The sequence below is a fragment of the Mesoplodon mirus genome, assembly GCF_964341445.2.
Source record: "Mesoplodon mirus genome assembly, chromosome: 3".
NCBI classification, from domain to species: domain Eukaryota; kingdom Metazoa; phylum Chordata; class Mammalia; order Artiodactyla; family Ziphiidae; genus Mesoplodon; species Mesoplodon mirus.
Window position 1 is genome coordinate 109,428,324 of NC_138978.1, and position 23,286 is coordinate 109,451,609.

General features: G+C 47.2%; 1 protein-coding gene across 1 annotated transcript in view; it reads left to right on the plus strand.

Annotated features, from left to right (window-relative positions):
• The window catches only part of ATP1A1 (ATPase Na+/K+ transporting subunit alpha 1), a 32,854-nt gene extending 12,191 nt beyond the window's left edge, over positions 1-20,663 (plus strand). Inside the window, exons 3-23 of the mRNA XM_082615710.1 lie at positions 165-224; positions 2,506-2,709; positions 3,687-3,800; positions 4,189-4,323; positions 4,436-4,553; positions 5,013-5,281; positions 5,804-6,002; positions 6,256-6,365; positions 8,283-8,417; positions 9,103-9,295; positions 10,561-10,736; positions 13,005-13,141; positions 13,998-14,148; positions 14,727-14,895; positions 15,035-15,189; positions 15,571-15,694; positions 16,857-17,002; positions 17,118-17,248; positions 17,531-17,632; positions 19,761-19,852; positions 20,306-20,663. Coding sequence (XP_082471836.1) covers positions 165-224; positions 2,506-2,709; positions 3,687-3,800; positions 4,189-4,323; positions 4,436-4,553; positions 5,013-5,281; positions 5,804-6,002; positions 6,256-6,365; positions 8,283-8,417; positions 9,103-9,295; positions 10,561-10,736; positions 13,005-13,141; positions 13,998-14,148; positions 14,727-14,895; positions 15,035-15,189; positions 15,571-15,694; positions 16,857-17,002; positions 17,118-17,248; positions 17,531-17,632; positions 19,761-19,852; positions 20,306-20,334 — 2,949 coding nt within the window. The 3' untranslated portion in view covers positions 20,335-20,663. The remainder of the gene's footprint in view (positions 1-164; positions 225-2,505; positions 2,710-3,686; positions 3,801-4,188; positions 4,324-4,435; positions 4,554-5,012; positions 5,282-5,803; positions 6,003-6,255; positions 6,366-8,282; positions 8,418-9,102; positions 9,296-10,560; positions 10,737-13,004; positions 13,142-13,997; positions 14,149-14,726; positions 14,896-15,034; positions 15,190-15,570; positions 15,695-16,856; positions 17,003-17,117; positions 17,249-17,530; positions 17,633-19,760; positions 19,853-20,305) is intronic.
• Positions 20,664-23,286: the final 2,623 nt, after the last annotated feature.

The window sequence follows — 23,286 nt, forward strand, 5'->3', positions numbered from 1 at the left end:
ACAATGGTGAAAGTATACTAACTTGTGCACTGAAGAAAAACTTGTCTTCTGAGCCTAATGATAGTGAGGAGTGATGATATTGATGCTTTTTAAAATCTTTCTTCTTCTTTTTTTTTTTTAATGGTACAGTGAGTGTTTAATTCTTTTCCTCTCTTTTCTCTTAGGATGACCATAAACTTAGCCTTGACGAGCTTCATCGCAAATACGGAACGGACTTGAGCCGAGTATGTTCTAATTTGTTGTATAGAATCCTGATTTTCCCTATCCTGTTTTCCCCAGTATCACAGGCCTAACCTTAGGGACTCAAGGAGAACAATGACAGCCACCATCTGAGTGTTTGCTACATGACGTGCACAAAGCTTGGGCCCTTTTTTTTTGTTGTTACAACATTGCTTCTGTTTTATGTTTTGGTTTTTTGGCTGCAAGGTGTGTAAGATCTTAGCTCTCTGACCAGAGCTCAAACCCTTACCCCCTGCATTGGAAGGCCAAGTCTTAACCACGGGACCACTAGGGAAGTCCCAGAGTCTGGGCTCTTATATGCTGTTTACTATTTTGTTTCCCCTGAAACTTTTTGGAAGTGCATGTTATTTTCCCCATCTTGTAGCAGGTGACAGCCAATAGGTGGGAGTCCCACGATTTGAAACTGAAAAGCTCCAAAGCCATGCTCATCCCCTGACCTTGTGATGACAAATCTTCTCTTTACTCTTCTACATTTGTTAAATTGATTATTTCAACTAGTTGAATCTTGAACGATTCAGATTTTTGCACTTTTATCAGCTAGCTCATTGCTGTATGTCAGAGCCTTTGGTTTATTCTATCATTTATTTGAAACTTCTTTTTTGAACAGCTCAAAAAAACTTTTAAATAAAGTATGTATTGTGTATCCTTGTTACCGAGGGGATTTTGATATTAACTTTGCAACAAACAATATAAAAGTAAACAGTCAGGCGCAGGGGTGGAGTTTGTTATTTTCTAGACAATCACTAAAAAGTCTGAGGAATGACTAGAGTGCCAGCTAATATGTAGCTATTGTTTCAATAAATTATCAAGAAGTTCTGAGAAGTCTGAGGCCCTTAAGCTCTGAGAGGAGGCCTGACTCTTAAGACCCAGCAGGCAGTTCCTCTCTGAGCACATCACATGGGTTATCTCACTGAAGTTTTCATTAGATTCCTATGAAGTATGTTCTTTGGGACCCTAAGTTACTTATTCAAATGCTGTGGGTCTGTTTTCTTACTTGTAAAATGGGTTGTGGTGAGAATTAAACAATTGGAAGCACTGGATTGATCCAGTGCTCAACAAGTAGAGACAGCTCAGGTGGCTGGTGGTGGTGGTTATTCTGTCCAGGGGTCACATCATGAACTTGAGGCAGGGGAGGGTCCTACATAAGTCCTTGTTTTCCTTGAACCATTTGATGTTCTTTATCCCTTTCCCTATACTCCCTAGTTAACTCCAATATTAAAAATAACATGAAAACAAAATATATATACACACTTCAGGCAAAAATGTGTTTTATGTCTTTTTTTATGAGTTGGTATTCTATGATGAAAGTAATCACATTTTCCCCTCATGGCGGGAGCCTCATGTCTCTTGTCTGCTGTCATTGCATCTTGGTTTTAAGGCCCGTTAGAAAATAGCAGGGCCTCAGTACAGTGGATGCTTCTTCCAGTGAATGCTTTTCAACTGACAGGTGTCCAGGGGGTTAGCTCAAATATGCACATATGTGAACCCTTCCCTGCCAGACAAGTTTTTTTTTTTTTTGCGGTACACGGGCCTCTCACTGTTGTGGCCTCTCCCATTGCGGAGCACAGGCTCTGGATGCGAAGCTCAGCGGCCACGGCTCACGGGCCCAGCCGCTCCGCGGCATGTGGGATCTTCCCGGACCGGGCACGAACCCGTGTCCCCTGCATCGGCAGGCGGACTGTCAACCACTGCGCCACCAGGGAAGCCTCAGACAAGTATTTTAATTGCCGTCCAAAGAATAAAGTTCTATACTGAAGCTTGGCAAGTTAACCCAATAACAGGTTGGATTCTGACAGAGATTTTTTTTTCCTCCTTTGATATTTATAGAGTGATTCCTTTTTCCCCCCTTCCCTGACAGATTCAATACATAGGAAACTCTTAAGCTTTTAATTTGCAAAACTGAATCGATTAGTTAAGATTGATATCTTTTTGGTAAAAATGCAGTTTGGCATGAATCCCTTATCTAAAACTCGGAAGAGACCGGACCAGATTCCAGTCTGTCCGTGGATCAATTTTAAAATAATTTTAGTTTGGGTGTTGTAGGTTCCTCAGGAAACTTGCGCTGTTGTTTGCCTGAACCGTTGCGGACATGGACGTGGGCAGGGGTTAGGCGGGGAATCATCAGAATTTTCCAGCTTCTACATTGCCCTGGGACATTTAGTTTTCTCCTCAACTCTCTTATTGCAGCTTCCCAGCTGTCAGGTGGCTGTATTAGCTTGTAAGTCCTGACGCAGTTTGTCTTATTTACGTTCCTCTATTTCTCAGGGCTTAACAACTGCCCGAGCTGCTGAGATCCTGGCCCGAGACGGTCCCAACGCCCTCACTCCCCCTCCCACGACCCCCGAATGGGTCAAGTTCTGTCGGCAGCTGTTCGGGGGGTTCTCAATGTTACTGTGGATTGGAGCAATTCTTTGTTTCTTGGCCTATGGCATCCAAGCTGCTACAGAAGAGGAACCTCAGAATGATAATGTGAGTGCCATAGTTTCTCATTTGGATTATTAGGTATGCATAAAGTATCCTCTGTCTTTGCCATCTACTTATTTTCAGTTACCACTGATTACTTGATGGTTTTAAACACTGGGGAAAAGTAGCATCAGCAACGATTGCCTTCAGGGCCCATCTGTTCTTCCTTCTTCGTTTCAAGTTCTCTCTCCCATCTCCTGCCCTGTGTGTAGATGTTCTTCCAAGCTGGACATCTGCCCTACGTGTTGTTTCTGTGAACAAGCAGCTCTGCTCAGGCCCTGGCTCAGGTCTTGCTGCCACTGAGTGGCAGAGCACAGCTTTTATTTTTTTATTTTTATTTTTTTTAATTTTATTTATTTATTTATTTATTTTTGGCTGTGTTGGGTCTTCATTTCTACGTGAGGGCTTTCTCTAGTTGTGGCAAGTGGGGGCCACTCTTCATTGCAGTGCGCGGGGCCTCTCACTATCGCGGCCTCTCTTGTTGCAGAGCACAGGCTCCAGACGCGCAGGCTCAGTAATTGTGGCTCACGGGCCTAGTTGCTCCGCGGCATGCGGGATCTTCCCAGACCAGGGCTCGAACCCGTGTCCCCTGCATTGGCAGGCAGATTCTCAACCACTGCGCCACCAGGGAAGCCCCACAGCTTTTAATATTGGAACATTACACACATCCAGAAATGTTTGGTAGCCATTCTTCAGAAGTCACAAGTTGTTTTGAAAATATCTTTCTTTAATAAAGCAGGAGAAACTGATTCATGTAGAATATTTCCCAAAGTCTGTCAAGCTAGTGACCAAGCGTCAGTGTGACTCCATTTCTGACACTCTTATACACCGTCTCTCAGAAGATAAACATGAAGACATGAGTTCTGTATTGCTGAAGCCTTGATCTCTGTTAAAAGTCTGGTTTTTATTCAGTCGAAAATTAACTGAATGTTCCCAATTCTTTACTAAAAGCCATGCATCCTAACTTGTGTGTTCTGTCCCAGCTGTATCTTGGTGTGGTGCTGTCTGCCGTCGTCATCATAACTGGGTGTTTCTCCTACTATCAAGAAGCTAAAAGCTCAAAGATCATGGAGTCCTTCAAAAACATGGTTCCTCAGGTACCTGCCGCTTTGTCCTTCCCCATCAGGTGACTTGACAGCCCCAAGAATGTGAGCTGGTGTGAGGTTAAGGTTTTCCGAATATTCAGTGGCTCCATCAGAGAGAAGGGGATGCCTTCTCCCCACACCCAAAACCAGATCTGTTTTTCTTACACCCCAAAAAGTGAGTGTCTTCCCTCTGAACGTACACAGCACGGTGGCAACATGCGGACTGCCTCTTAGATAACTTGAGCAAGCTTTTGTAACTTGTATAAGTAAACAGATTAATATCTTTGCTATACATTCAGATAATTAGGATTACAGATCATTCTGTAATTTTGACACTACCTTCTTGCTGGTATTCGTTTTTATCTGATGGAATGGTGTAAACTGTATTCTCCTTCCAAAGCAAGCCCTCGTGATTCGAAATGGTGAAAAAATGAGCATAAATGCAGAAGAAGTTGTTGTTGGGGATCTGGTGGAAGTGAAAGGAGGGGATCGAATCCCTGCTGATCTCAGAATCATCTCTGCGAATGGCTGCAAGGTAGGTTTAAACAGAGTCTCCATAGTTCCGGACAGAGTGAATTGAGTGGTCCAGTAGCCCGGGATGAGGCTTGTGTTGCTCACATGATGCGTCTTACTTTTCTCACGGGCAGGTGGATAACTCCTCGCTCACTGGAGAATCAGAACCGCAGACCAGGTCTCCGGATTTCACCAATGAAAACCCCCTGGAGACACGGAACATTGCCTTTTTTTCAACCAACTGCGTTGAAGGTAGACCGTTTTCAAGCACTCTTCAGCACAGCGTGGCATTTGTCTTGGGCATTAACAACCACCACCAAAAAAACCCACGGCCACAATTTCTCTTTTTGTCTTATTGGCCCCATTCCTGACCACTTCAGTTAGGCACAGGGCAGAAGCAATTGACTTGCTGGCAGGAAGACCCAGGAGGCCTCGGGGCTGTTTTTTACCCTCCTCCCTCCACCTCCTGCGTGCCTCTTCCATTGGCAGTGCTAAGCTAGCATGGGGTTTGGAGCCGCTGTTCTGCTCATGGAGAGAAATCCCTCTGCCAAAGTCCCTGTAGTTTAAAACAGACGGCGTATACCACCAAGGAGCTGGCCCTTAAAAACGTGTGTTTCTGTCTCTTTTTTTTAAACCCTGCCAGGTAATTGTGCAGATTCTGCGGCTTCATTGGTAAAATTTAGTACAATTCCCCCTCCTCCTCCTTTTAAGGTACTGCACGGGGCATTGTCGTGTACACGGGGGATCGCACCGTGATGGGCAGAATCGCCACGCTCGCTTCTGGGCTGGAAGGGGGCCAGACTCCCATCGCTGCCGAAATTGAACATTTTATCCACATCATCACGGGCGTGGCCGTGTTCCTGGGCGTGTCGTTCTTCATTCTTTCTCTGATCCTTGAGTACACCTGGCTTGAGGCCGTCATCTTCCTCATCGGCATCATTGTAGCCAATGTGCCAGAAGGTTTGCTGGCCACCGTCACGGTAAGAGGCTTGGGGAAGGCGATGCTCGCTCACTCTGACAGCCTGCCTGAGTGTGAGACTCATCTGCTACCCTTTCCTCAGGGACTGCGGGGGCTGCCGACTTAGGTTTTTTTTGCATGTGTTTGTATGTGGGTTTTCTTCAGAGCCACCTGGTAGGGTTAGACAGTGAAAAGACCTCAGCATGTTTTTATACGGAAGATAGTAACCCAGAAGCATACTTTTTTTTTCCTTGAATTTTATCACATGATCCAGAACAGTGTAGCACAGAAAGGAGAACTTGGGGGTAAGTAGGGAAAACAGACTATGGTAAATCCTGGCTATTTTCACTTTTCTTAATAGTCTGCTTTTTGCGGGGGCGTGGGGGAAGCCCCATATACACGTTACCATTATTATTTCCTCCAACTTCAGAGGAAGCTTGGAGAGATTAGGTTTAGGCAAATTTCTCCCATGTTAGGGGTAGCCAGAGTTAGTTTGGAATGGCCGCCTGGTCGAGTTTGAAGTAACCTGGCTCCAATGCTTTAGGTGTGCCTGACCCTGACCGCTAAGCGCATGGCCAGGAAGAACTGCTTAGTGAAGAACCTGGAGGCTGTGGAGACCTTGGGGTCCACGTCCACCATCTGCTCAGACAAAACTGGAACTCTGACCCAGAACCGGATGACGGTGGCCCACATGTGGTTCGACAATCAGATCCACGAGGCCGACACGACAGAGAATCAGAGTGGTAAGATCAGGGCCTGGCCCACACCTGGGCCTGCTTGCTTGCTTTTTATCATTTGGTAAAGAGTCAGGGTTTTAGATGGTTTGGGTTTTTTGTCTTTCGGGGTTTTGTTTGCATGTCAGTACAAACGTGGTTGGAAAATATCTAAAACCTGACTAGTTTCGTTCATTAGGAAATGAGACGAGTCACCTCACATTTCTGTGGGCCCTTAGTACAAAGCTAGTGTGTTATTTTCCTCTCTTTTTGCCTCCACCAGGTGTCTCATTCGACAAGACCTCGGCCACCTGGCTCGCTCTGTCCAGAATTGCAGGGCTTTGTAACAGGGCCGTGTTTCAGGCTAACCAGGAGAACCTGCCTATCCTGAAGGTCGGCTCAGCAGTTCTGTTAAGGTTGCCTTTGAGGTGTGCAGATGCCACCCAAGAACCACTACCTGAGGGTTCTCTTTAAATAGCACGTGATCTTTGGGGGCTGTAGAGTAACTGGGACACTTGGAATGGTCCATGGGATGCTTTGCTATGTGTAACTTGAGTTGTGTTGCCTGTAGACCCCAAACACTTTCAGTACCCTGCGGTCAGTATAGGTCAGTAAAGGGGGAATATACAGTAACAACTGACCAAGAGGAGTTGGGGGAGGTGGGAGGCAATCTTTACTGGTGAAAAACCTAATTAGTAAAATCCAGCTTTACTACTCTTGAGTTTATGTGATGATCACCTAACCTAGCAGACAGCGAGGGCTACTTTTGTGAGTTAATAACTGCATTTGCATATTAGGATACAGCAGATTCCAGTCAATCCCTTAAGCCATTTATTTTCTTAAAATAGCTCAGCTATTTCTCTTATCTTATGTGTTCTTAGCTGGCTACTAATGTTGCAGAAATAAGCTAAGCGTAGCCTTGTGGAATTTGCATGAAATTTGAAATGACTGAGAGATTTTTCTGTGTGGCTTAGTAAGGACTTGGTCCCAGAAAGGTCACGAGCTGCACAAGGTCCTTGCGGACAAGAGGAGCTGCATGGGGCCCTCTGGGCGGCTCCCTCTCCCCAAAGCTGCCTGTGGTGGTTCTGGGTTGAAACTGATTGTCGAAGAGAATGTGGCTCCGATGGAACCGAGATGGCTTCTGTTGTGACGATAGGATTCCTTTATTCTTTAAAGGAGATTCTCTTGGCATTGAATTGATGTTATTTTGAGGAGGATGTTGTTGATCTTGGGATAAAACTTGAGATGCCAGCTTCATCGTTTTTCTTAGCTCAAAGTGGAAATTTTCTAGGGTTTGAGCACAGGGACTCATTAGTATCCAGTCTTTGCTCATTTAAAAGTTCCAGAAAAGTAGCATGAGATGTTATTTCTAAGTTATTTCAGGGGGTTGGGGCCATGTTATATTAGTGGCATTATCAAAAAAAAAAAGAAGACATGCAGCCCTATTCTACTTTAGTAACTGGCCTTTATTAAAGTGATCCCACTTATTTCATGCTTCTTACCAAACCTCGCCAGATTTCTTATTAAACAGGGCTACTATATTTGTAAGTGAGCATTAACTTGCTATCTGCACACGCGGCCTGGCATGCCAAAGTTCTAAAATGTTTATCTGTGTAAAAGTTGGCTGTAGCCGAAAATGTTTTTAGTATGTCAAAATATAAGTGTTACAGTGTATCACACAAAATATATGTATTACTGAAAATGTATGGATTAACTAAAATGGTGGCTGATTACATTACCGTTGGAGCTAATAATAGCTTTCAGTTCGCATCATTCAGGCCCAGACAATCCTGCACAATTGAATTAGTTTAGAATGTGAAGTCCTGTTTTGCCCTTGACACAGACAGCTTGCCCTCCATCCAGAGAACCCAAGGTGTTTTCTTTTTTAAATTGCAGGGCAGTGAAGGGGACCGTAAATATTTACATTCTCACTCTGTATTTTCAGATTCATAACTAGAAATAGGTGGTTGGGAATGGTTGGCTTTGAGACTTCTCAGCAGGCCCAGGGAAGGTAAAAAAGGCCGGAGTAGGTTGGAAGAGTGTGTTGTGCTTCTCCCAAGCGTAGGTGGCACCTTCTCGTGCCGGTTTGTCGGGGGGCCTCTGGGTGGGGCAGGAGGCCAGGAGGCCGACAAGGAGGAAGTTGGAATTTAGGGGCTGTGACGCCGTGGTCACTTGCCACAACTGTGCTCCTCCTCGCCAGCTCCCCTCTCCTCCTGATGAGTGGGAAGACATTCTGAGTCTTCTCTGGCTTTCAGGGATGCCTGGGTAGAGCGCTTTCAGGGTGACTAACAGAGGCATCTCTGTTCACAGCGGGCCGTTGCAGGCGATGCATCCGAGTCCGCGCTCCTGAAGTGCATTGAGCTGTGCTGTGGTTCTGTGAAGGAGATGAGAGAGAGATACACCAAGATCGTCGAGATACCCTTCAACTCCACCAACAAGTACCAGGTCTGAGGGTCTGGGGACCTTGTGTGGGGCCCGAGGGGACAGAAGAGAAGGACATACGCTGGGAAAAGATCCATCATCCCTTTTGGAATTTTCCACGCTGAAATGCTTTCTAAAAACGAATGAGTCACACTCTTTATGAATGCTTTAACTTTACATCTTACCCTGACTCCGTATAGAAAATCCTAATTTATTTGAGTATTAGTAGGATAAATGAAGCCTCTTCTAATACGTTGTCCGGGCCCTTTTGAATTCTCATTTGTCGGTTGGAGTGGGTGTGGGCGTTTGGAGAGGGGGCTGGGTAGGGCTGCAGGTGTACACATGTGTGCCAGTCCCTTTTCTGAATTTTCTTCGGGAAGACTGTGTACATGAACATGTGTCAGGGATGTATGAGCACCTCACCACGTTTGTTTCTTCTGTAGCATTCAAGGTGTGTTACAAGGTGCGAGACACTTCAAAGTTCAGAAATAAGGGATCTTGGATATTTTTGAAAACAAGTACTAGGGACTTACCTGGTGGTCCAGTGGTTAGGACTCCACCCTTTCACTAACGAGGGCCTGGGTTCCATCCCTGGTCAGGGAACTAAGATCCCACAAGCTGCGCGACGCAGCCAAAAAAAGAAAACAATTCCCTCCCTGGGCTGCCCGGCCCAGCCATCCAACGTTTGCATCTCCACCATCCTTCACAGTTGTCCATCCACAAGAACCCCAACACGGCTGAGCCCCGGCACCTGCTGGTGATGAAAGGTGCCCCGGAAAGGATCCTGGACCGCTGCAACTCCATCCTCATCCACGGCAAGGAGCAGCCCCTGGACGAGGAGCTGAAGGACGCCTTTCAGAACGCCTACCTGGAGCTGGGTGGTCTTGGAGAGCGCGTGCTGGGTATGCAGATAGCCTGGCAACAGAGCCGCAAACAAGTCCGGGAGACGATTGCAAGTTACTGGGTTAACCTCTGTTTCTTGTTAACTTCCCTTTATTTGCCCCCTATTGTTTTGAAAACAATAAGCGCTGAAGACACTGGGCAGCAAAATGCTGCTGGTTTGCTTCTGACTCAGACTTTGACCTTTGGTCTCATGCTGGTCAGTTCTGTTTGCTCAAAAAAAAGAGGGGAAAAGAATTTTATTATCTGGCTTTTGTTGCTGTGCCCATGATCTGTAAACTTAATGAAATGAAAATGAAGTCCCTAGGGCATCTAGAATAAAGCCACTTCCTGACCGCCACAGAATGGCTGTGAATTTACACGGGCACTTGTGCCGCCAGCTCATAAATTAGATGAACGGTAAACTCGGGGCCCAGGATGCCACCTGTCCTTCCTGCTCTGTCAGCCACCTCAGGTTAGAAGTACATTCACCCACTGTGTCATTGAGAAAGTGTCATTTATAATCGTGTAGGTTGACAGATAAAAATTCATTATTGATGTAATTCTTCTGTTCTTAGTTTGGGTAACTTAGAACTGGTGCCTTACTCATGTTCTTACCTGCTCTCGTCTAACTTGAGGTGTCTTGGGTCTCTATCCAACTGAAAGGTCGCTCTTAAGTGGTTTTTGTTTCTGCACCTCCCACCCCAGAGTAGAAGCAGCCTCTCTTATATGAACGCCACTCGATACCACTTTAAAGTACACTGTAACCTTCACACAACATTGAAAGAAATATCTTGAATATCGTGATTCGTGTGTGAACAATAATACTAGATATAAACCCCTTGGGCAGGATGTGTCTGATCTGCATTTATCCTCAAAGAAGCTGGCACGATGGCCCACGTGGGTGCTCAGCAGTATACTTTGGTTAGATGAACAGTGAGCAGAGATGTGGCCTTGATTTTTCCCAGAGACGGAAGTGGAGACAAATAATGACATGATGTGCCACGTCTCAGTAACTGAGTGGGCAGGTCTAGGAGCCGGAAACCCTGGTGCCAGAGTCCGTCTGCTCTACATTGAACAAAGCCTCTTCCTCTGAGGCTTAGTGATGAATTCTGTCTTTTGTACAGTTTTTCTTCTAGGCATTCTGTGTCATTCATAAACGATCGATAAAACTCACTTGGTTATAAAAGTAGACTTTAAAAAACCTTCCAAACTAAGTGAATAATAAGCTGTTGTCCTGCTGCTGCCTGTCACTAGAAGCCCTCACAGGCTCTCTGCCCTCCTGCAGGTTTCTGCCACCTTTCCCTGCCAGATGAACAGTTTCCCGAAGGCTTCCAGTTTGACACCGATGAGGTGAATTTCCCTGTTGATAATCTCTGCTTCGTGGGGCTCATCTCCATGATCGACCCACCACGGGCTGCTGTCCCTGATGCCGTGGGCAAATGTCGAAGTGCTGGAATTAAGGTAATGCCCCGCCCCCCTTTTTGGCATCACTTCTCAGCAGCTCGGGGCGCCCTACTTAGTGACGTTGCCTTGTGGGATCCTTGTGGCAGCTGGTGTTTCTCACCCGGAGTATCAATTTCTCACCTCCAAAGCTTTTTAGTTACCACCAGAGAAGACCAAATGGTATTAAAATGTTGGGGTAAACTGCAGATGAGAGATTGAAAAAAAAAAAAATCAACTTTTTAAGGGAAATGTAATGTAGCAAATTAAAAAGAGCAGAAGACTTGGTAAGTTTTTTTTCTTTTTTAAATAAAATAAATTTATTTTAAAAGTAGTATGGTTTAACGCATTCAACAAAATTACATTGGCACTTTTTTTTTCTTTAACATCTTTATTGGAGTATAATTGCTTTACAGTGGTGTGTTAGTTTCTGCTGTATAACAAAGTGAATCAGCTATACATATACATATATCCCCATATCCCCTCCCTCGTGCATCTCCCTATCCCACCCCTCTAGGTGGTCACAAAGCACCGAGCTGATCTCCCTGTGCTTTGCGGCTGCTTCCCACTAGCTGTCTGTTTTATGTTTGGTAGTGTATATATGTCCATGCCACTCTCTCACTTCGTCTCAGCCTACCCTTACCCCTCCCTGTGTCCTCAAGTCCATTCTCTACATCTGTGTCTTTATTTCTGTCCTGCCCCCCCCCCTTTTTTTAGATTCCATATATATGTGTTAGCATACAGTATTTGTTTTTCTCTTTCTGACTTACTTCACTCTGTATGACAGACTCTAGGTCCATCCACCTCACTACAAATAACTCAATTTCATTTCTTTTCATGGCTGAGTAATATTCCATTGTATATATGTGTCACATCTTCTTTATCTATTCATCTGTCGATGGACACTTAGGTTGTTTCCATGACCTGGCTATTGTAAATAGAGCTGCATTGAACATTGTCGTATGTGACTCTTTTTGATTTATGGTTTTCTCCGGGTATATGCCCAGTAGTGGGATTGCTGGGTTGTATGGTAGTTCTATTTTTAGTTTTTTAAGGAACTTCCATACTGTTCTCCATAGTGGCTGTATCAATTTACATTCCCACCAACAGTGCAAGAGGGTTCTCTTTTCTCCACACCCTCTCCAGCATTTATTGTTTGTAGATTTTTTGATGGCCATTCTGACCGGTGTGAGGTGATACCTCACTGTAGTTTTGATTTGCATTTCTCTAATGATTAGTGATGTTGAGCATCCTTTCATGTGTTTGTTGGCCATCTGTATGTCTTTGGAGAAATGTCTGTTTAGGTCTTGTGCCCATCTTTGGATTGGGTTGTTTGTTTTTTTGATATTGAGATGCATGAGCTGCTTGTGTATTTTGGAGATTAATCCTCTGTCAGTTGCTTCGTTTGCAAATATTTTCTCCCATCCTGAGGGTTGTCTTTTCATCTTGTTTATGATTTCCTTTGCTGTGCAAAAGCTTTTAAGTTTTATTAGGTCCCATTTGTTTATTTTTGTTTTTATTTCCCTTTCTGTAGGAGGTGGGTCGAAAAGGATCTTGCTGTGATTTATGTCATAGAGTGTTATTTTGAAATATTTGCCTTGTTCTAAATTAATACGCTTCATGCAGTGAATGGCATGTGTTCTGTGTTTTCAGTTAACTGGTTTTAGAGGAATGTTTGGCGTACTCTATTGGTCTTAAGTTGCAGAGTATTGTTCAGGTACGCTGATACAGTGTGGTTCAGTGTAGTTCGTGTATAGTCTCTCTTGTTGCTGGCTGTTTGATTCTCCACTTTCTCATTCTTATGAGTACTACTGCCCTGAAAAGCTTTGTAAAAATTATTCTCCTACCACCTCGACTGTATTCTAAATATAATCCGGGGTCAAAAAGAGCAGTGACTGATTTGAATTCTTGTTACTTACTGCTTTCCCTCCAAACTGGGCCAGTTTCAGGATGCTGACCCTTTACTCACCAGCATCAGATTTTTATCATTTTTTTTGTTGGTTTCAGTAAATTTGAGTATTTTTCTGTGATGGTGTAAAAGGACAAAGATATTGTTTATTCTGTGTGATTGTGTACCAAGATAAAAACTGGGTATTGCTTTGTGTCTTCTGTGAACTCATGTCTATATTTTGGGCTAGTTCATGTTTATCGGTTTTATATTTGCATTTCTTTCCCTTTGATATTCCAAGCCGAGTCATCCTTGACCTTTATTCTTGTGTACTTGTAAGACTTCTCAAGGTCATTTGCTTGGCAGCTGCATTCAATAAATTGTCCTCTTCCTTGTCACAGGTCATCATGGTCACCGGAGACCATCCAATCACAGCCAAAGCCATTGCCAAAGGTGTGGGCATCATCTCGGAAGGAAACGAGACCGTAGAAGACATTGCTGCCCGCCTCAACATCCCAGTGAGCCAGGTGAACCCCAGGTAAGGCAGGAAGGTCAGAGCACTGTTGCCTTGAATGTGCAGATGCTGGTAGTTGGGCGTCTTCAGCTTGGTTCTACACAGTTTTCTTCTAGGCTTGCTCTGGGTTAGGGATGCCCCTCCAGTGCCAGAAAACAGCCTTGTTGTTCCTAGGGAGGGTTTTCAATAAGAAGAGCGGTCACCATAAGCAACACTTAGATGGTGCCTACTGTTCTAAGTACTTGCTACAGTACCCACGAAGGTAGGTGATACTCCCACCTTGCAGAGCAGGGAGGCTGAGGCTGAGCCACGCAGTACACTCAGTACACTCAGCAGTCTAGCTTCTGAGTTCACACTGTTAACCACTGCGCATACTGCCCCGCACCCAGCACCTTGTCATTTTCAGGTCCACCCTAACAAAATAAAATTGGCAAGGCACAATTGTCCAGGTAGCTCAGGCCAGAAAGGGAGATTTTGGTAATAAAGTAAAATAGATAACTTGAGACAACTTTGTTTTTAATGTTTTGTTAAGGTTTAGGGCCACCCCCACTCACCCCCAGCCAAACCCTACTTTGGGTTTGGTTTTCCATCATCTCTGTCACCGCCTAAAACTTAGTTATGTTATTTCAATGCGTCTTATAAAGATGGGGAAAGGAAGATGAGAGACAGGCCTGCCCAGTGATTACTGTGAGTCTTGAATGAGATAATATATATGAAACTGCTTTGTAACCTGTAAAACACTGCACAGATAATACATAATGGGGACAGTTCCCTCTGGCTTTGTGGTGTTTACGAAGCGTTCTGCGTAGTATGGCAACATTCCTTCTTGGGGATGAGCATCGTGCTGGTGAAGTGACTTGTCTTTCGGTCCTAATGGTAGGGATGCCAAGGCCTGCGTGGTACATGGAAGTGATCTGAAGGACATGACTTCCGAGCAGCTGGATGACATTCTGAAGTACCACACGGAGATCGTGTTTGCCAGGACCTCTCCGCAGCAGAAGCTCATCATTGTGGAAGGCTGCCAGAGACAGGTCAGTGCACAGCCGGGGCCGGGCTCTTTCAGGCGCCACTGACCTCGGTGATGGCAGTTCCAGTAGAAACAAAGCAACAGTGGTGGAAACATGAGCCAGTTTCTCTCAGTCTCAGTATACACGTGCCAGTAAGACGCTCCAGGCATAGAGAGAAGGGTGGTGACTGGATCACTGTTCAGGTGAGACATGAACTCCACTGTACAGGTCTCCACTGTGGCCCAGAGTCAGAGCTTCGGCACTCGCCTGGAATAGCAGACCAGGGTCCTAATGTGTACACTGGAGATGTGAATGTCCATGAGACTCACATCCCATACCTGGGAAAGACCTGGGGGTGGGGGTGGGGGGCTTTGCAAAGCGCCACTCACCCAAGTCATGACTTTGAGTAGCCCTTGTGAACAAGGTGAGGGACACGTTTGCTGTCACTCCTGGATTCTGGCTGAGGTGGTTCCACGTCTCTGCAGAGTCTCACTTGGGAAAGGAGCAGTGTCCGTCTTGAGAGGCGACTGGAGGCTGCACCTCCCTTATACCCATCGCTAGGCTACACGATTCGTAACCCGCATCCCTCCTTTTTCTGGCAGGGCGCCATCGTGGCCGTAACTGGCGACGGTGTCAATGACTCTCCGGCTTTGAAGAAGGCTGACATCGGGGTTGCCATGGGAATTGCTGGCTCAGATGTGTCTAAGCAAGCCGCCGACATGATTCTCCTGGATGACAACTTTGCCTCAATTGTGACTGGAGTAGAGGAAGGTGAGAGTGCTGCATGTAAAGCGACCACCAAAACCTCATCCAGATGCTGCCGAGCCGTGTCCGTATGCCTAAGGGACGTGTGCAGTGTCTGGTCCCTCTCATTAAGCTCTACAGTAAAAACAATCTTTTGCTTTCGTAGGTCGTCTGATTTTTGATAACTTGAAGAAATCCATTGCCTACACCCTCACCAGTAACATTCCAGAGATCACCCCCTTCCTGATATTTATTATTGCCAACATTCCACTACCCCTGGGGACTGTCACCATCCTCTGCATCGACTTGGGAACAGACATGGTGAGTGACTGTCACGGCTTCCACACATCATCATAGTGTTAAGGTGTGGCATTAGCACTCACCGCTGTGCTCTCTGGGTCCCCGTGACCACTGTAAGGAAAAGAAATTCTCGGTAGTGAATTTCCAATGTGTGGCAGCCTCAGCATCAAAGATTGAGTGTTACCATTCCTCAAGACAGCTGACAACATCTATTTATCAGATAGAAATCTTCCCTTTTGTATAATTTTTCCCCCCTTTTTTTTTTGAAAGTGGGACTCATAATATCTCATGTTATGAAAAACATTTTTTAAAGGGAGGGCAAGACTTTTAAAGCAAAAGGTTCACAACATCAGCTTGCTGGTTTCTGATAACTTTAACTCCCTTCTCGCCCCTCCTCCCCAGGTTCCTGCCATCTCCCTGGCTTATGAGCAGGCTGAGAGCGACATCATGAAGAGACAGCCCAGAAACCCCCAAACGGACAAACTCGTGAATGAGCGGTTGATCAGCATGGCCTACGGACAGATTGGTGAGCCGGCAGATTTAAAGTGTCTGCAGGGGTGGTGTCTGCCTTCTGAGACTTCAAGTGTTGGGTGACTTTCAAATCTAGGATGAGCCATAACCTAGGGTGAGACTGGGGATTTTTTTTTTAGATTCCCTTCCAAGTGAGAATAAATCTTTTGCTGTCTGCCAAGAAACCATAGTTCTTTAGACTGGGCACCTGCGACTGAGCTCATCATCTGCCTTAAAACTGAGGATGCCCCTGCTCACAGAGCCTTTCCAGTGCCAGGCACAGTTCCTGGGAGCTGCACTATTAACTCAAAGGCGGCTTTTCCTGGGGAAACCTAGTATCTGTCACTCATTTGACTCTGTAAACCCTAACTTACTGTCCAGAGATTGCAGGTTTGGCTGATAGGTCACCGCCAAGTGGCTACTCTGCACGCCCTCTCTCCCCGCCCCCAGTGCTTGATTTCTGTTCCACCAGTGGCGCATGACCAGCTAACAGATGGTCTAGGTGGTGGGCAGTGAAAATACCCTTTGATCCTAAATCCTCTGCCTTCAGGAAAACTTGGTGAAGCCACCATTAGCAACTTGTTCTTCTGGAGTAATGGGTTGCATCACTGCGAACACTTGGGTAAAATGGGACAGATTAGTACATCATGGAAAAGATTGATTTGACAGTTGCTGACAACAAAGTAATTGGCTGATGGCCAGAAAGACCTAATTTTGAGCAGAAGGAAGACCATGTCCAGAGCGTGGGATGAAATCCCACCCCAAGAAGTTGAGGGCATAGTGATTGGATTGGATCCTGGGGAGAACGATCCTGAAAGTGGGGGAGGAGAAAGATTAGGTCAGAAAGTGCCACATTCATGATTTCCACAGTGGCTGGCAAAAAGGCGATGTGTAAAAATTTTGAGACATGGGAGGGAAAGTCATAATTTTTCAGAAATTAAAATGTAGGGAAATGGATTTTTACCCCCCAAGGTCATGCCCTTATAGAAGCAGATGATCGAGTAATAGAGCTGGGTGTTTAAGAGCAAGGCCCGGGTACCGTCTTTTAAGCTCTAAAAAGTGACTCCTAGTGGAGCAGGCGTGAGCGAGGAGTGTGTCCCGGGTCGTCCTTCCCACCGGTCATAGCCTGTGAGTGATCAAGACCCCCTGGCATTCAAGTTGTCTTTCCAACCTCTCAGGTATGATCCAGGCCCTGGGGGGCTTCTTCACTTACTTTGTGATTATGGCTGAGAACGGCTTCCTCCCGACTCACCTGCTGGGGGTCCGAGTAGACTGGGATGACCGCTGGATCAACGACGTGGAAGATAGTTATGGGCAGCAGTGGGTGAGTTGAGGGCTGCCCGCCTGACCAGTACTGGACGGAGCTCCTCCAGCCCCAGGGGATGGGGCCACACAGCCTCCGGACACGCATGCTCATCTGACTGCCTTATGCATTTCAGACCTACGAACAGAGGAAGATCGTGGAGTTCACCTGCCACACAGCCTTCTTTGTCAGCATCGTGGTGGTGCAGTGGGCCGACTTGGTCATCTGCAAGACCAGGAGGAATTCTGTCTTCCAGCAGGGGATGAAGTGAGTAGGGCCCAGTCAGGGGTCCTGGCTCAAAGAAGGGGTCTGGTGACGTCTAAACCCTTTGCCAAAAGCCCAGCACCTGACACACAGGGCAGAGTTTCTGGAAACTTATTTGCGGAGCAAATTGAGGAAGCAAAATGTTTTCTAGGTTTTTTCATCTGACCTCAATCAAGTTCCTAAGTACAACTAATAATAGACATCGACCTGCCATTTGACACGTAGCGTTAGAAGATACACTTCCGTTTGTGTTTTTTAACTTTTTCCCACTCCTTGTTTTTTTAGGAACAAGATCTTAATCTTTGGCCTCTTCGAAGAGACGGCCCTTGCTGCTTTCCTTTCCTACTGCCCTGGAATGGGTGTTGCCCTGAGGATGTATCCCCTCAAGTAAGTCCATCCTCTTCTAGCTCCAGAAAGTGGGAAATAGTAAGTGTGGCTTTTCCTGTCATGACACACGTTAGTAGCTGTTATTTTGGGAACTCTTGGGTGATGTGTACAAGAGTTCCTCTGGATTGGAAAGTGAGGAAAGGCTGACTCAGTAATGCAGACCAGCAAATCCACAGACTGTGCTTAGGATTTGCCGTCACTAGGGCCAGCCGGGCTCTGGCCCTTGGGCTTGCTCACCAGCCAACTGCACTGAGCACTCAGGTCCCCCATGGCCACAGCCCCGTCGTCTTGAGGCCAGCGGGGGATATCCTGGAGTTTGGGGACACAGGTTCCGGTCTTGACTGGCTCACCCAGTCACTGCGTCGCATGGCAAGCCCCTCACCTCTGTGGGCCTCTGACTCTTCTGCTCTCGAAGGACAGTGGTGGAGCAGATCTGAGGTCCTTTTACTGTACAGTCGAGCACTAGTGTTAGGAGATCATGGGTGGAGGATCAGAGGAGGCTGACCACTAGTCTTTGGCCAGAACCAGACTGGCCTTAAACATGGTGAATGACCGCACTTTTGATAGACCTGAGTTTTCACATACAGGATTTGCCACAAACTCCAGTAGTGTTTTGAAGCATTGAGCGTGTTTGTGGTGTCTGCTAACTGGTTGAGGTTAGGCAGCTGCAACCTATTAAAATAGCTAAACCACAGAAAATGGGACCCTACGAGTCAAGCTTTTGATCTAAACATCAGTCTTCCCATGCTCGCTCAGACCCATATGGACTCTCTCGACTAGCCTGTTGCCCTTCACCTCCTCTCACTGATCTCATCCCAGAAGTAACCAAACCCTGTTGGCTTCCCTGACTGCCCATCTGTGGTGCGAGGGGAGCCTGGCATCCAGGGTCTTGTTACTGTGCCAGCCTGTCTTCCTAGCCTTATACCCGTCCAGGCTTATGTTAGGTGAATTCAGTACTTCTCTTCTGCCTACGTATTTGGGAAGGCTGTTCCCTTCTCACCCCATCAATCCCGATAGTTCTTCAAGGTTGGTTTTCTCAGGGCTTGTCCCCATGTGCTCTCACCCTCCTGGGCGTGTGCAGCTGCAGCCCTCCTTTGCCATTGTTGTCACTTCTGCTCGCATAGATTGTTATTTTTCAGAGCATGGACCACAACATCTGTTTTGACTTTGTCTCCAGCCCCTTGCACAGAGCTGGCACACAACAGGGGCAAGTCTTATCCCAGGTGAATTCTATCATCTTGGGCCCTTGTTTGTTAAGAGGAGGCTAGGAGGATCAGAACTCTCTAAAAGGCCAAAATGGAAAATCTCAGCCTACAACGGGCTGGTGGTGCCTCAGGGCATCTTTTGCTATGACTAGAGAGCTTGTTCCCAGTAGGTTCTACCCAGTGTGGAAGGTGGCTTAGTTACAAGGGTCCCCAGGTCAAACGAGGTCATCTTCTAGCATGTGGAGGACACACGAGACAGGAAGAGGAGATGCCAGAGCGCTCTCTGGGACAGTCATCCTCCAGTGGTTGCTGCGGGAAGCTGGTAGTCAAGAAAGCATCAGCCTCCTTTGGAGGCCGCCTAGGGAGCCTGTCTCCAGGCTGGAGACTGTGGCAGCAGCCCCTGGGCCCCCAAAGGCCTCGGATCTCTGCTAGGGTTCAGCTTCTTATTCCCCAGGTCTGGGACTCAACGCACTCCTGACTGTCCCAAGCCCCACTGTCAGAGACCACATTCAGGGAATGATTAAACTGGTTGTGACCCACACCGGCAGTTCTTTACCTTCAGATGCCAGGACATCAGACAGATAAACTTGAGTGAGCTTCTTAAATACTTTAGAAACGGAAGAAAATGTCCAGTTGCTCTGGAATCGTCAACAAAAAAAACCTAAGCCGACCTACAAACCAGTTCTCATGGAAAACCCAACTGAAGGTGGCAGTCCGCTTGCTTCTGCGTCTCTGGGCCCTGAGCACACAGCAGCGGGCTGTTTTTATCATGTGTTCTGTGTTAATGCTCAGCCAGCTACCCATGACTGTACTTGGCTTCTCCTTTCAGGCTGATTATTTCATTATCACAATGCTGATATGCAGTTTCTTTTTCCTTTGAGTTGTGCGTACACGTATACATTGTCACTTGATTCTATTTGCAGACCTACCTGGTGGTTCTGTGCCTTCCCCTACTCTCTTCTCATCTTCGTGTACGACGAAGTCCGAAAGCTCATCATCAGGCGACGCCCTGGCGGTAAGAACAGGCATTTTTAGTTGGGGGTGCGGGCTGCGGAGGGGCGCCTGTGGGTCTACTGGCTTTTGCTCTGTTTCCTTTGAAGTGTTTGGGCTCTTCCACAATCAGTCTGCTTGGCTAAGTCCTTTGGAAGCCAACTGTAAACTGACTTGAGTCACAGCCCGTCCTCAGAATGGAGATCTCAGTTGAGGTTTCAGAACTGACCAAATACAAACCACATAGGATGCAGTGGAAACTTGGTCAGAAATCTGAACCATCTTGCCCATTAACACGTTACTCTTAAAAGCATTTAAATAAATACAGTTGAGGGCCCAGATTGAACTTGGGTCAAACACCCCCCGCCCCATTGGCTGTGTTCCCCTGAGGTCCATTCTTTCTGTCTTTCCCTTTGCCCCCTCCCGAGGAGGAAGACTCACTGTCGCTTATCTCTGTCTCTTTCTATGGCCCCCCCAGGCTGGGTAGAGAAGGAGACCTACTACTAGACCCCATCCTGCACGCCGGGGAGCATCACGCCACACACTCTGCACCCACCACCCACCCCCTCTTTGTGTACTTCAGTCTCGGAATTCGGAATTCTACCCTGGTAGGAAAGCACCGAAGCATGTGGGGAAGAAGCGAGATGTCCCGGAATGAAGCATGTAGCTATATGGGGGGGAGGGGGGAGGGCTGCCCGAGAAACATCCGTCTGTGGGAACATCGGGGAAGGTTTTTATGTGCCTTTTTGTTTTTGTAAAAAGGAAAACTCGGAAAGACTGAAAGAATACATTTTATATCTGGATTTTTACAAATAAAGATGGCTATTATAATGGAATTGGTCTCATGCCCTCATCACTTCCACGGTCCAGATTTTCTTGTGTGATCAGTCTGGAGCCGTGGTTCCCAGCGCACGAGTCCCTGGCCAGGAGCTTCATCGGCATCACTTGGAACTTGTTAGCACAGCAAAGCCGGGGCCACTGAACCAGAAGCTAACCAGCAATCTGCTTAATAAGTCTCCAGGTGATTCTAATTCACATTCAAGTTTAAGGACCACAGATTAAGGGGAAACTTTCTGCCCGTGCTTTTGTGGTCTGAGTAGGTGAGCCTACCTCCCCATTTTCCCGTGGGCTACTGCGGGTGGTGTGGCTGGAACTCCCCCTGCTGCCTTCACATCTGCTGCTTGACGGACACACCCGTCACGAGAAGGATTTTCAGACCCTCAGGGGAGGGCCTCCTCTTCCCGTCCTGGTCACAGCCCCACCTGTGGTCTCTCAGATCATCACCGCCACCACGACAGCCTCAAGTTTCTCTAGACCAAGATCTGAGAAGCAGAAACCTACTTATACAGTCTGTTGGGACATCACAAAGTGCTTCCCTTGCATGTAACTTGTTCCTAATTTAGCATCGAATAGCTCCATTTCAGAGAGTGGTTATGTTCCAGAAGCTACTTAAGAAAAAAGGTGAAAGATCTGTTTCCTTCAAGGTCAAGTATACCTCCGACTTTCAAAGAGTTAGTGTAAAAGCTCCCCTCAAGTCCCATCGCTCAGTAATCCATCCTGTGTGCCGTAACTACCTGTACTTCAAAGCTGTCCTTGCTTCAAGCCAATGTGATGAGGAGTCCTTACTTCTGGCACCAATGATCATGGTCCGCCAGGTGGTCATAGATTGGGCTGGAGTATTTTTTCTCTGAAAAGCTTAATTCATTGCTCATGCCTCTTGGGCTCACTTCCAAGCTGTGCACATGGGAAGGGAACGGCTGACGCCCACATACCAGCCAGTCATTACCCCCAGCCTCTCCTGCTAGGGGCACTGGGAGGGCCAGGTGGTCTGTGCCTTTTTAGTCCAACCCACCAGCCTTCCCTTCTTTCTCGGGGCACTTTCTTCCAGGATGATCTCTATGCCTGCAGGCAAGTCATTTTTAAAGAGACACTTGTTCAGCCGAACATAAGGAAACTAGGATAAAGCTAAGAACCAACAGAGATCTCAGGCTCAGGGCTGGTGGTTACTGGGTCCTCCCTGAGGACATAGCTCTGAGGGCAAGAATGAGGCTGCCCCGTGTGCTTAGACTGGCACAGCCTTGTCAGAGGCTTGCTGGCCTCTCCTCCCTACACGTCTGTTCTCTGGCACGCCTGACAGCTGACCAGTGAACATACCGCTGATGAAGGTCATGGGTATTCCCTACTTAGAGGCATTTGAAGCAGCCTGAGACTGTAGACTCTGGAGGTGACCCTGGATAGCTTTCTGGCCAGGCCTCTGTGCAGCCCTGGACTTGTGGGGACACGGCGGGGAAGGCAGAGCAGGAGAAGGGCAGAGCGGAACCACCCGCCGTCTTTCCACCAGAATACCTCTGCCCTTTCTCTGTTTGACAATCCCCTGAATAAAAAGTTTTACAAGCCAAGCGTTTGATCTAGAGACCGCAGATAAGCAGCAGGCAAAGCTGGCACCAAAGCCAGGCCTCCCAAAGGGCCAGATTTTTCCAAGCTTCCTACAGGCAGCAAGAGTAAGTGCCCGGGCCTCAGCATACGCCTTTACATTCACCCACTAACTTTAGCCCTATCCGGAGGAGCTAAAATTTGCTCCAGAACAATGGAGACGGTCTACCCCACAAAAATGCAGCTGAGCCCCCTTGACTCCCACCCTCCCCTCCCCTGCAATGCCCTCCAGACATCCCCAGGGTAATGCCCTCTTGGTCACCCTCTGTGATGCCCTCCTGACACTTTCGACCACCTGCCCCTTTGGCCACGTCGATATCTGAGCTCTTGCCATTTTCAACGTCCTTACAGCTTCTTTATCTCTTTAGCTCTCACCCTCCTTCCTTTGATGGACAAGCTTCTAAGGAGAGTGCCCATCACTTCTTCAGCCCTCTGCCTCCTGCCGGCTCCCATTAACACTGGGCCACCGAAGTTGTCCTGGTTGAGGTCGTCACTGATCTGACTGTTAATCCACTGGGCACTCCCTGGTCCTTCCTTGGCCTCTGCAGCACCTATGACTCCATCACACGCCTCCTGAAACAGCCGCCGTGTCTTTGCGACATCACCTCTGCCCTCTCCTCACTTTTCCCCTCATCTCCACCTGCCCCTTGGCTGCTCGTTTCTTCAGGGAAGTCCTCACCCACTCCTGCCTCATATTCTTCCTGGGGGTTCACAACGGATCACCTACATGATGCTTTCCAACTCTCCAATCTGGTCCTTCCTCCTGAGCCCCAGACCCATAAATCCAGTTGTCTCCTGGACATGTGTATTTTTTCAGAAAGAGCACAGCACACTATAGAGTCTTAACCCCAGTGACAAACCGGAGTCTGAGGTCCCTCACAATGAACATGCTCTAGGCAAAGACATCTGTCGCCCTGTTGCCACTTTAGAGCCCTGCAAGTCATGTGAGGCTTCTCTCCCCTACCTTGCTGTGGCCCTGCCACCCTGCCAGTCACCAACCACTGCTGGTTCCACTTTGGTGGCTGA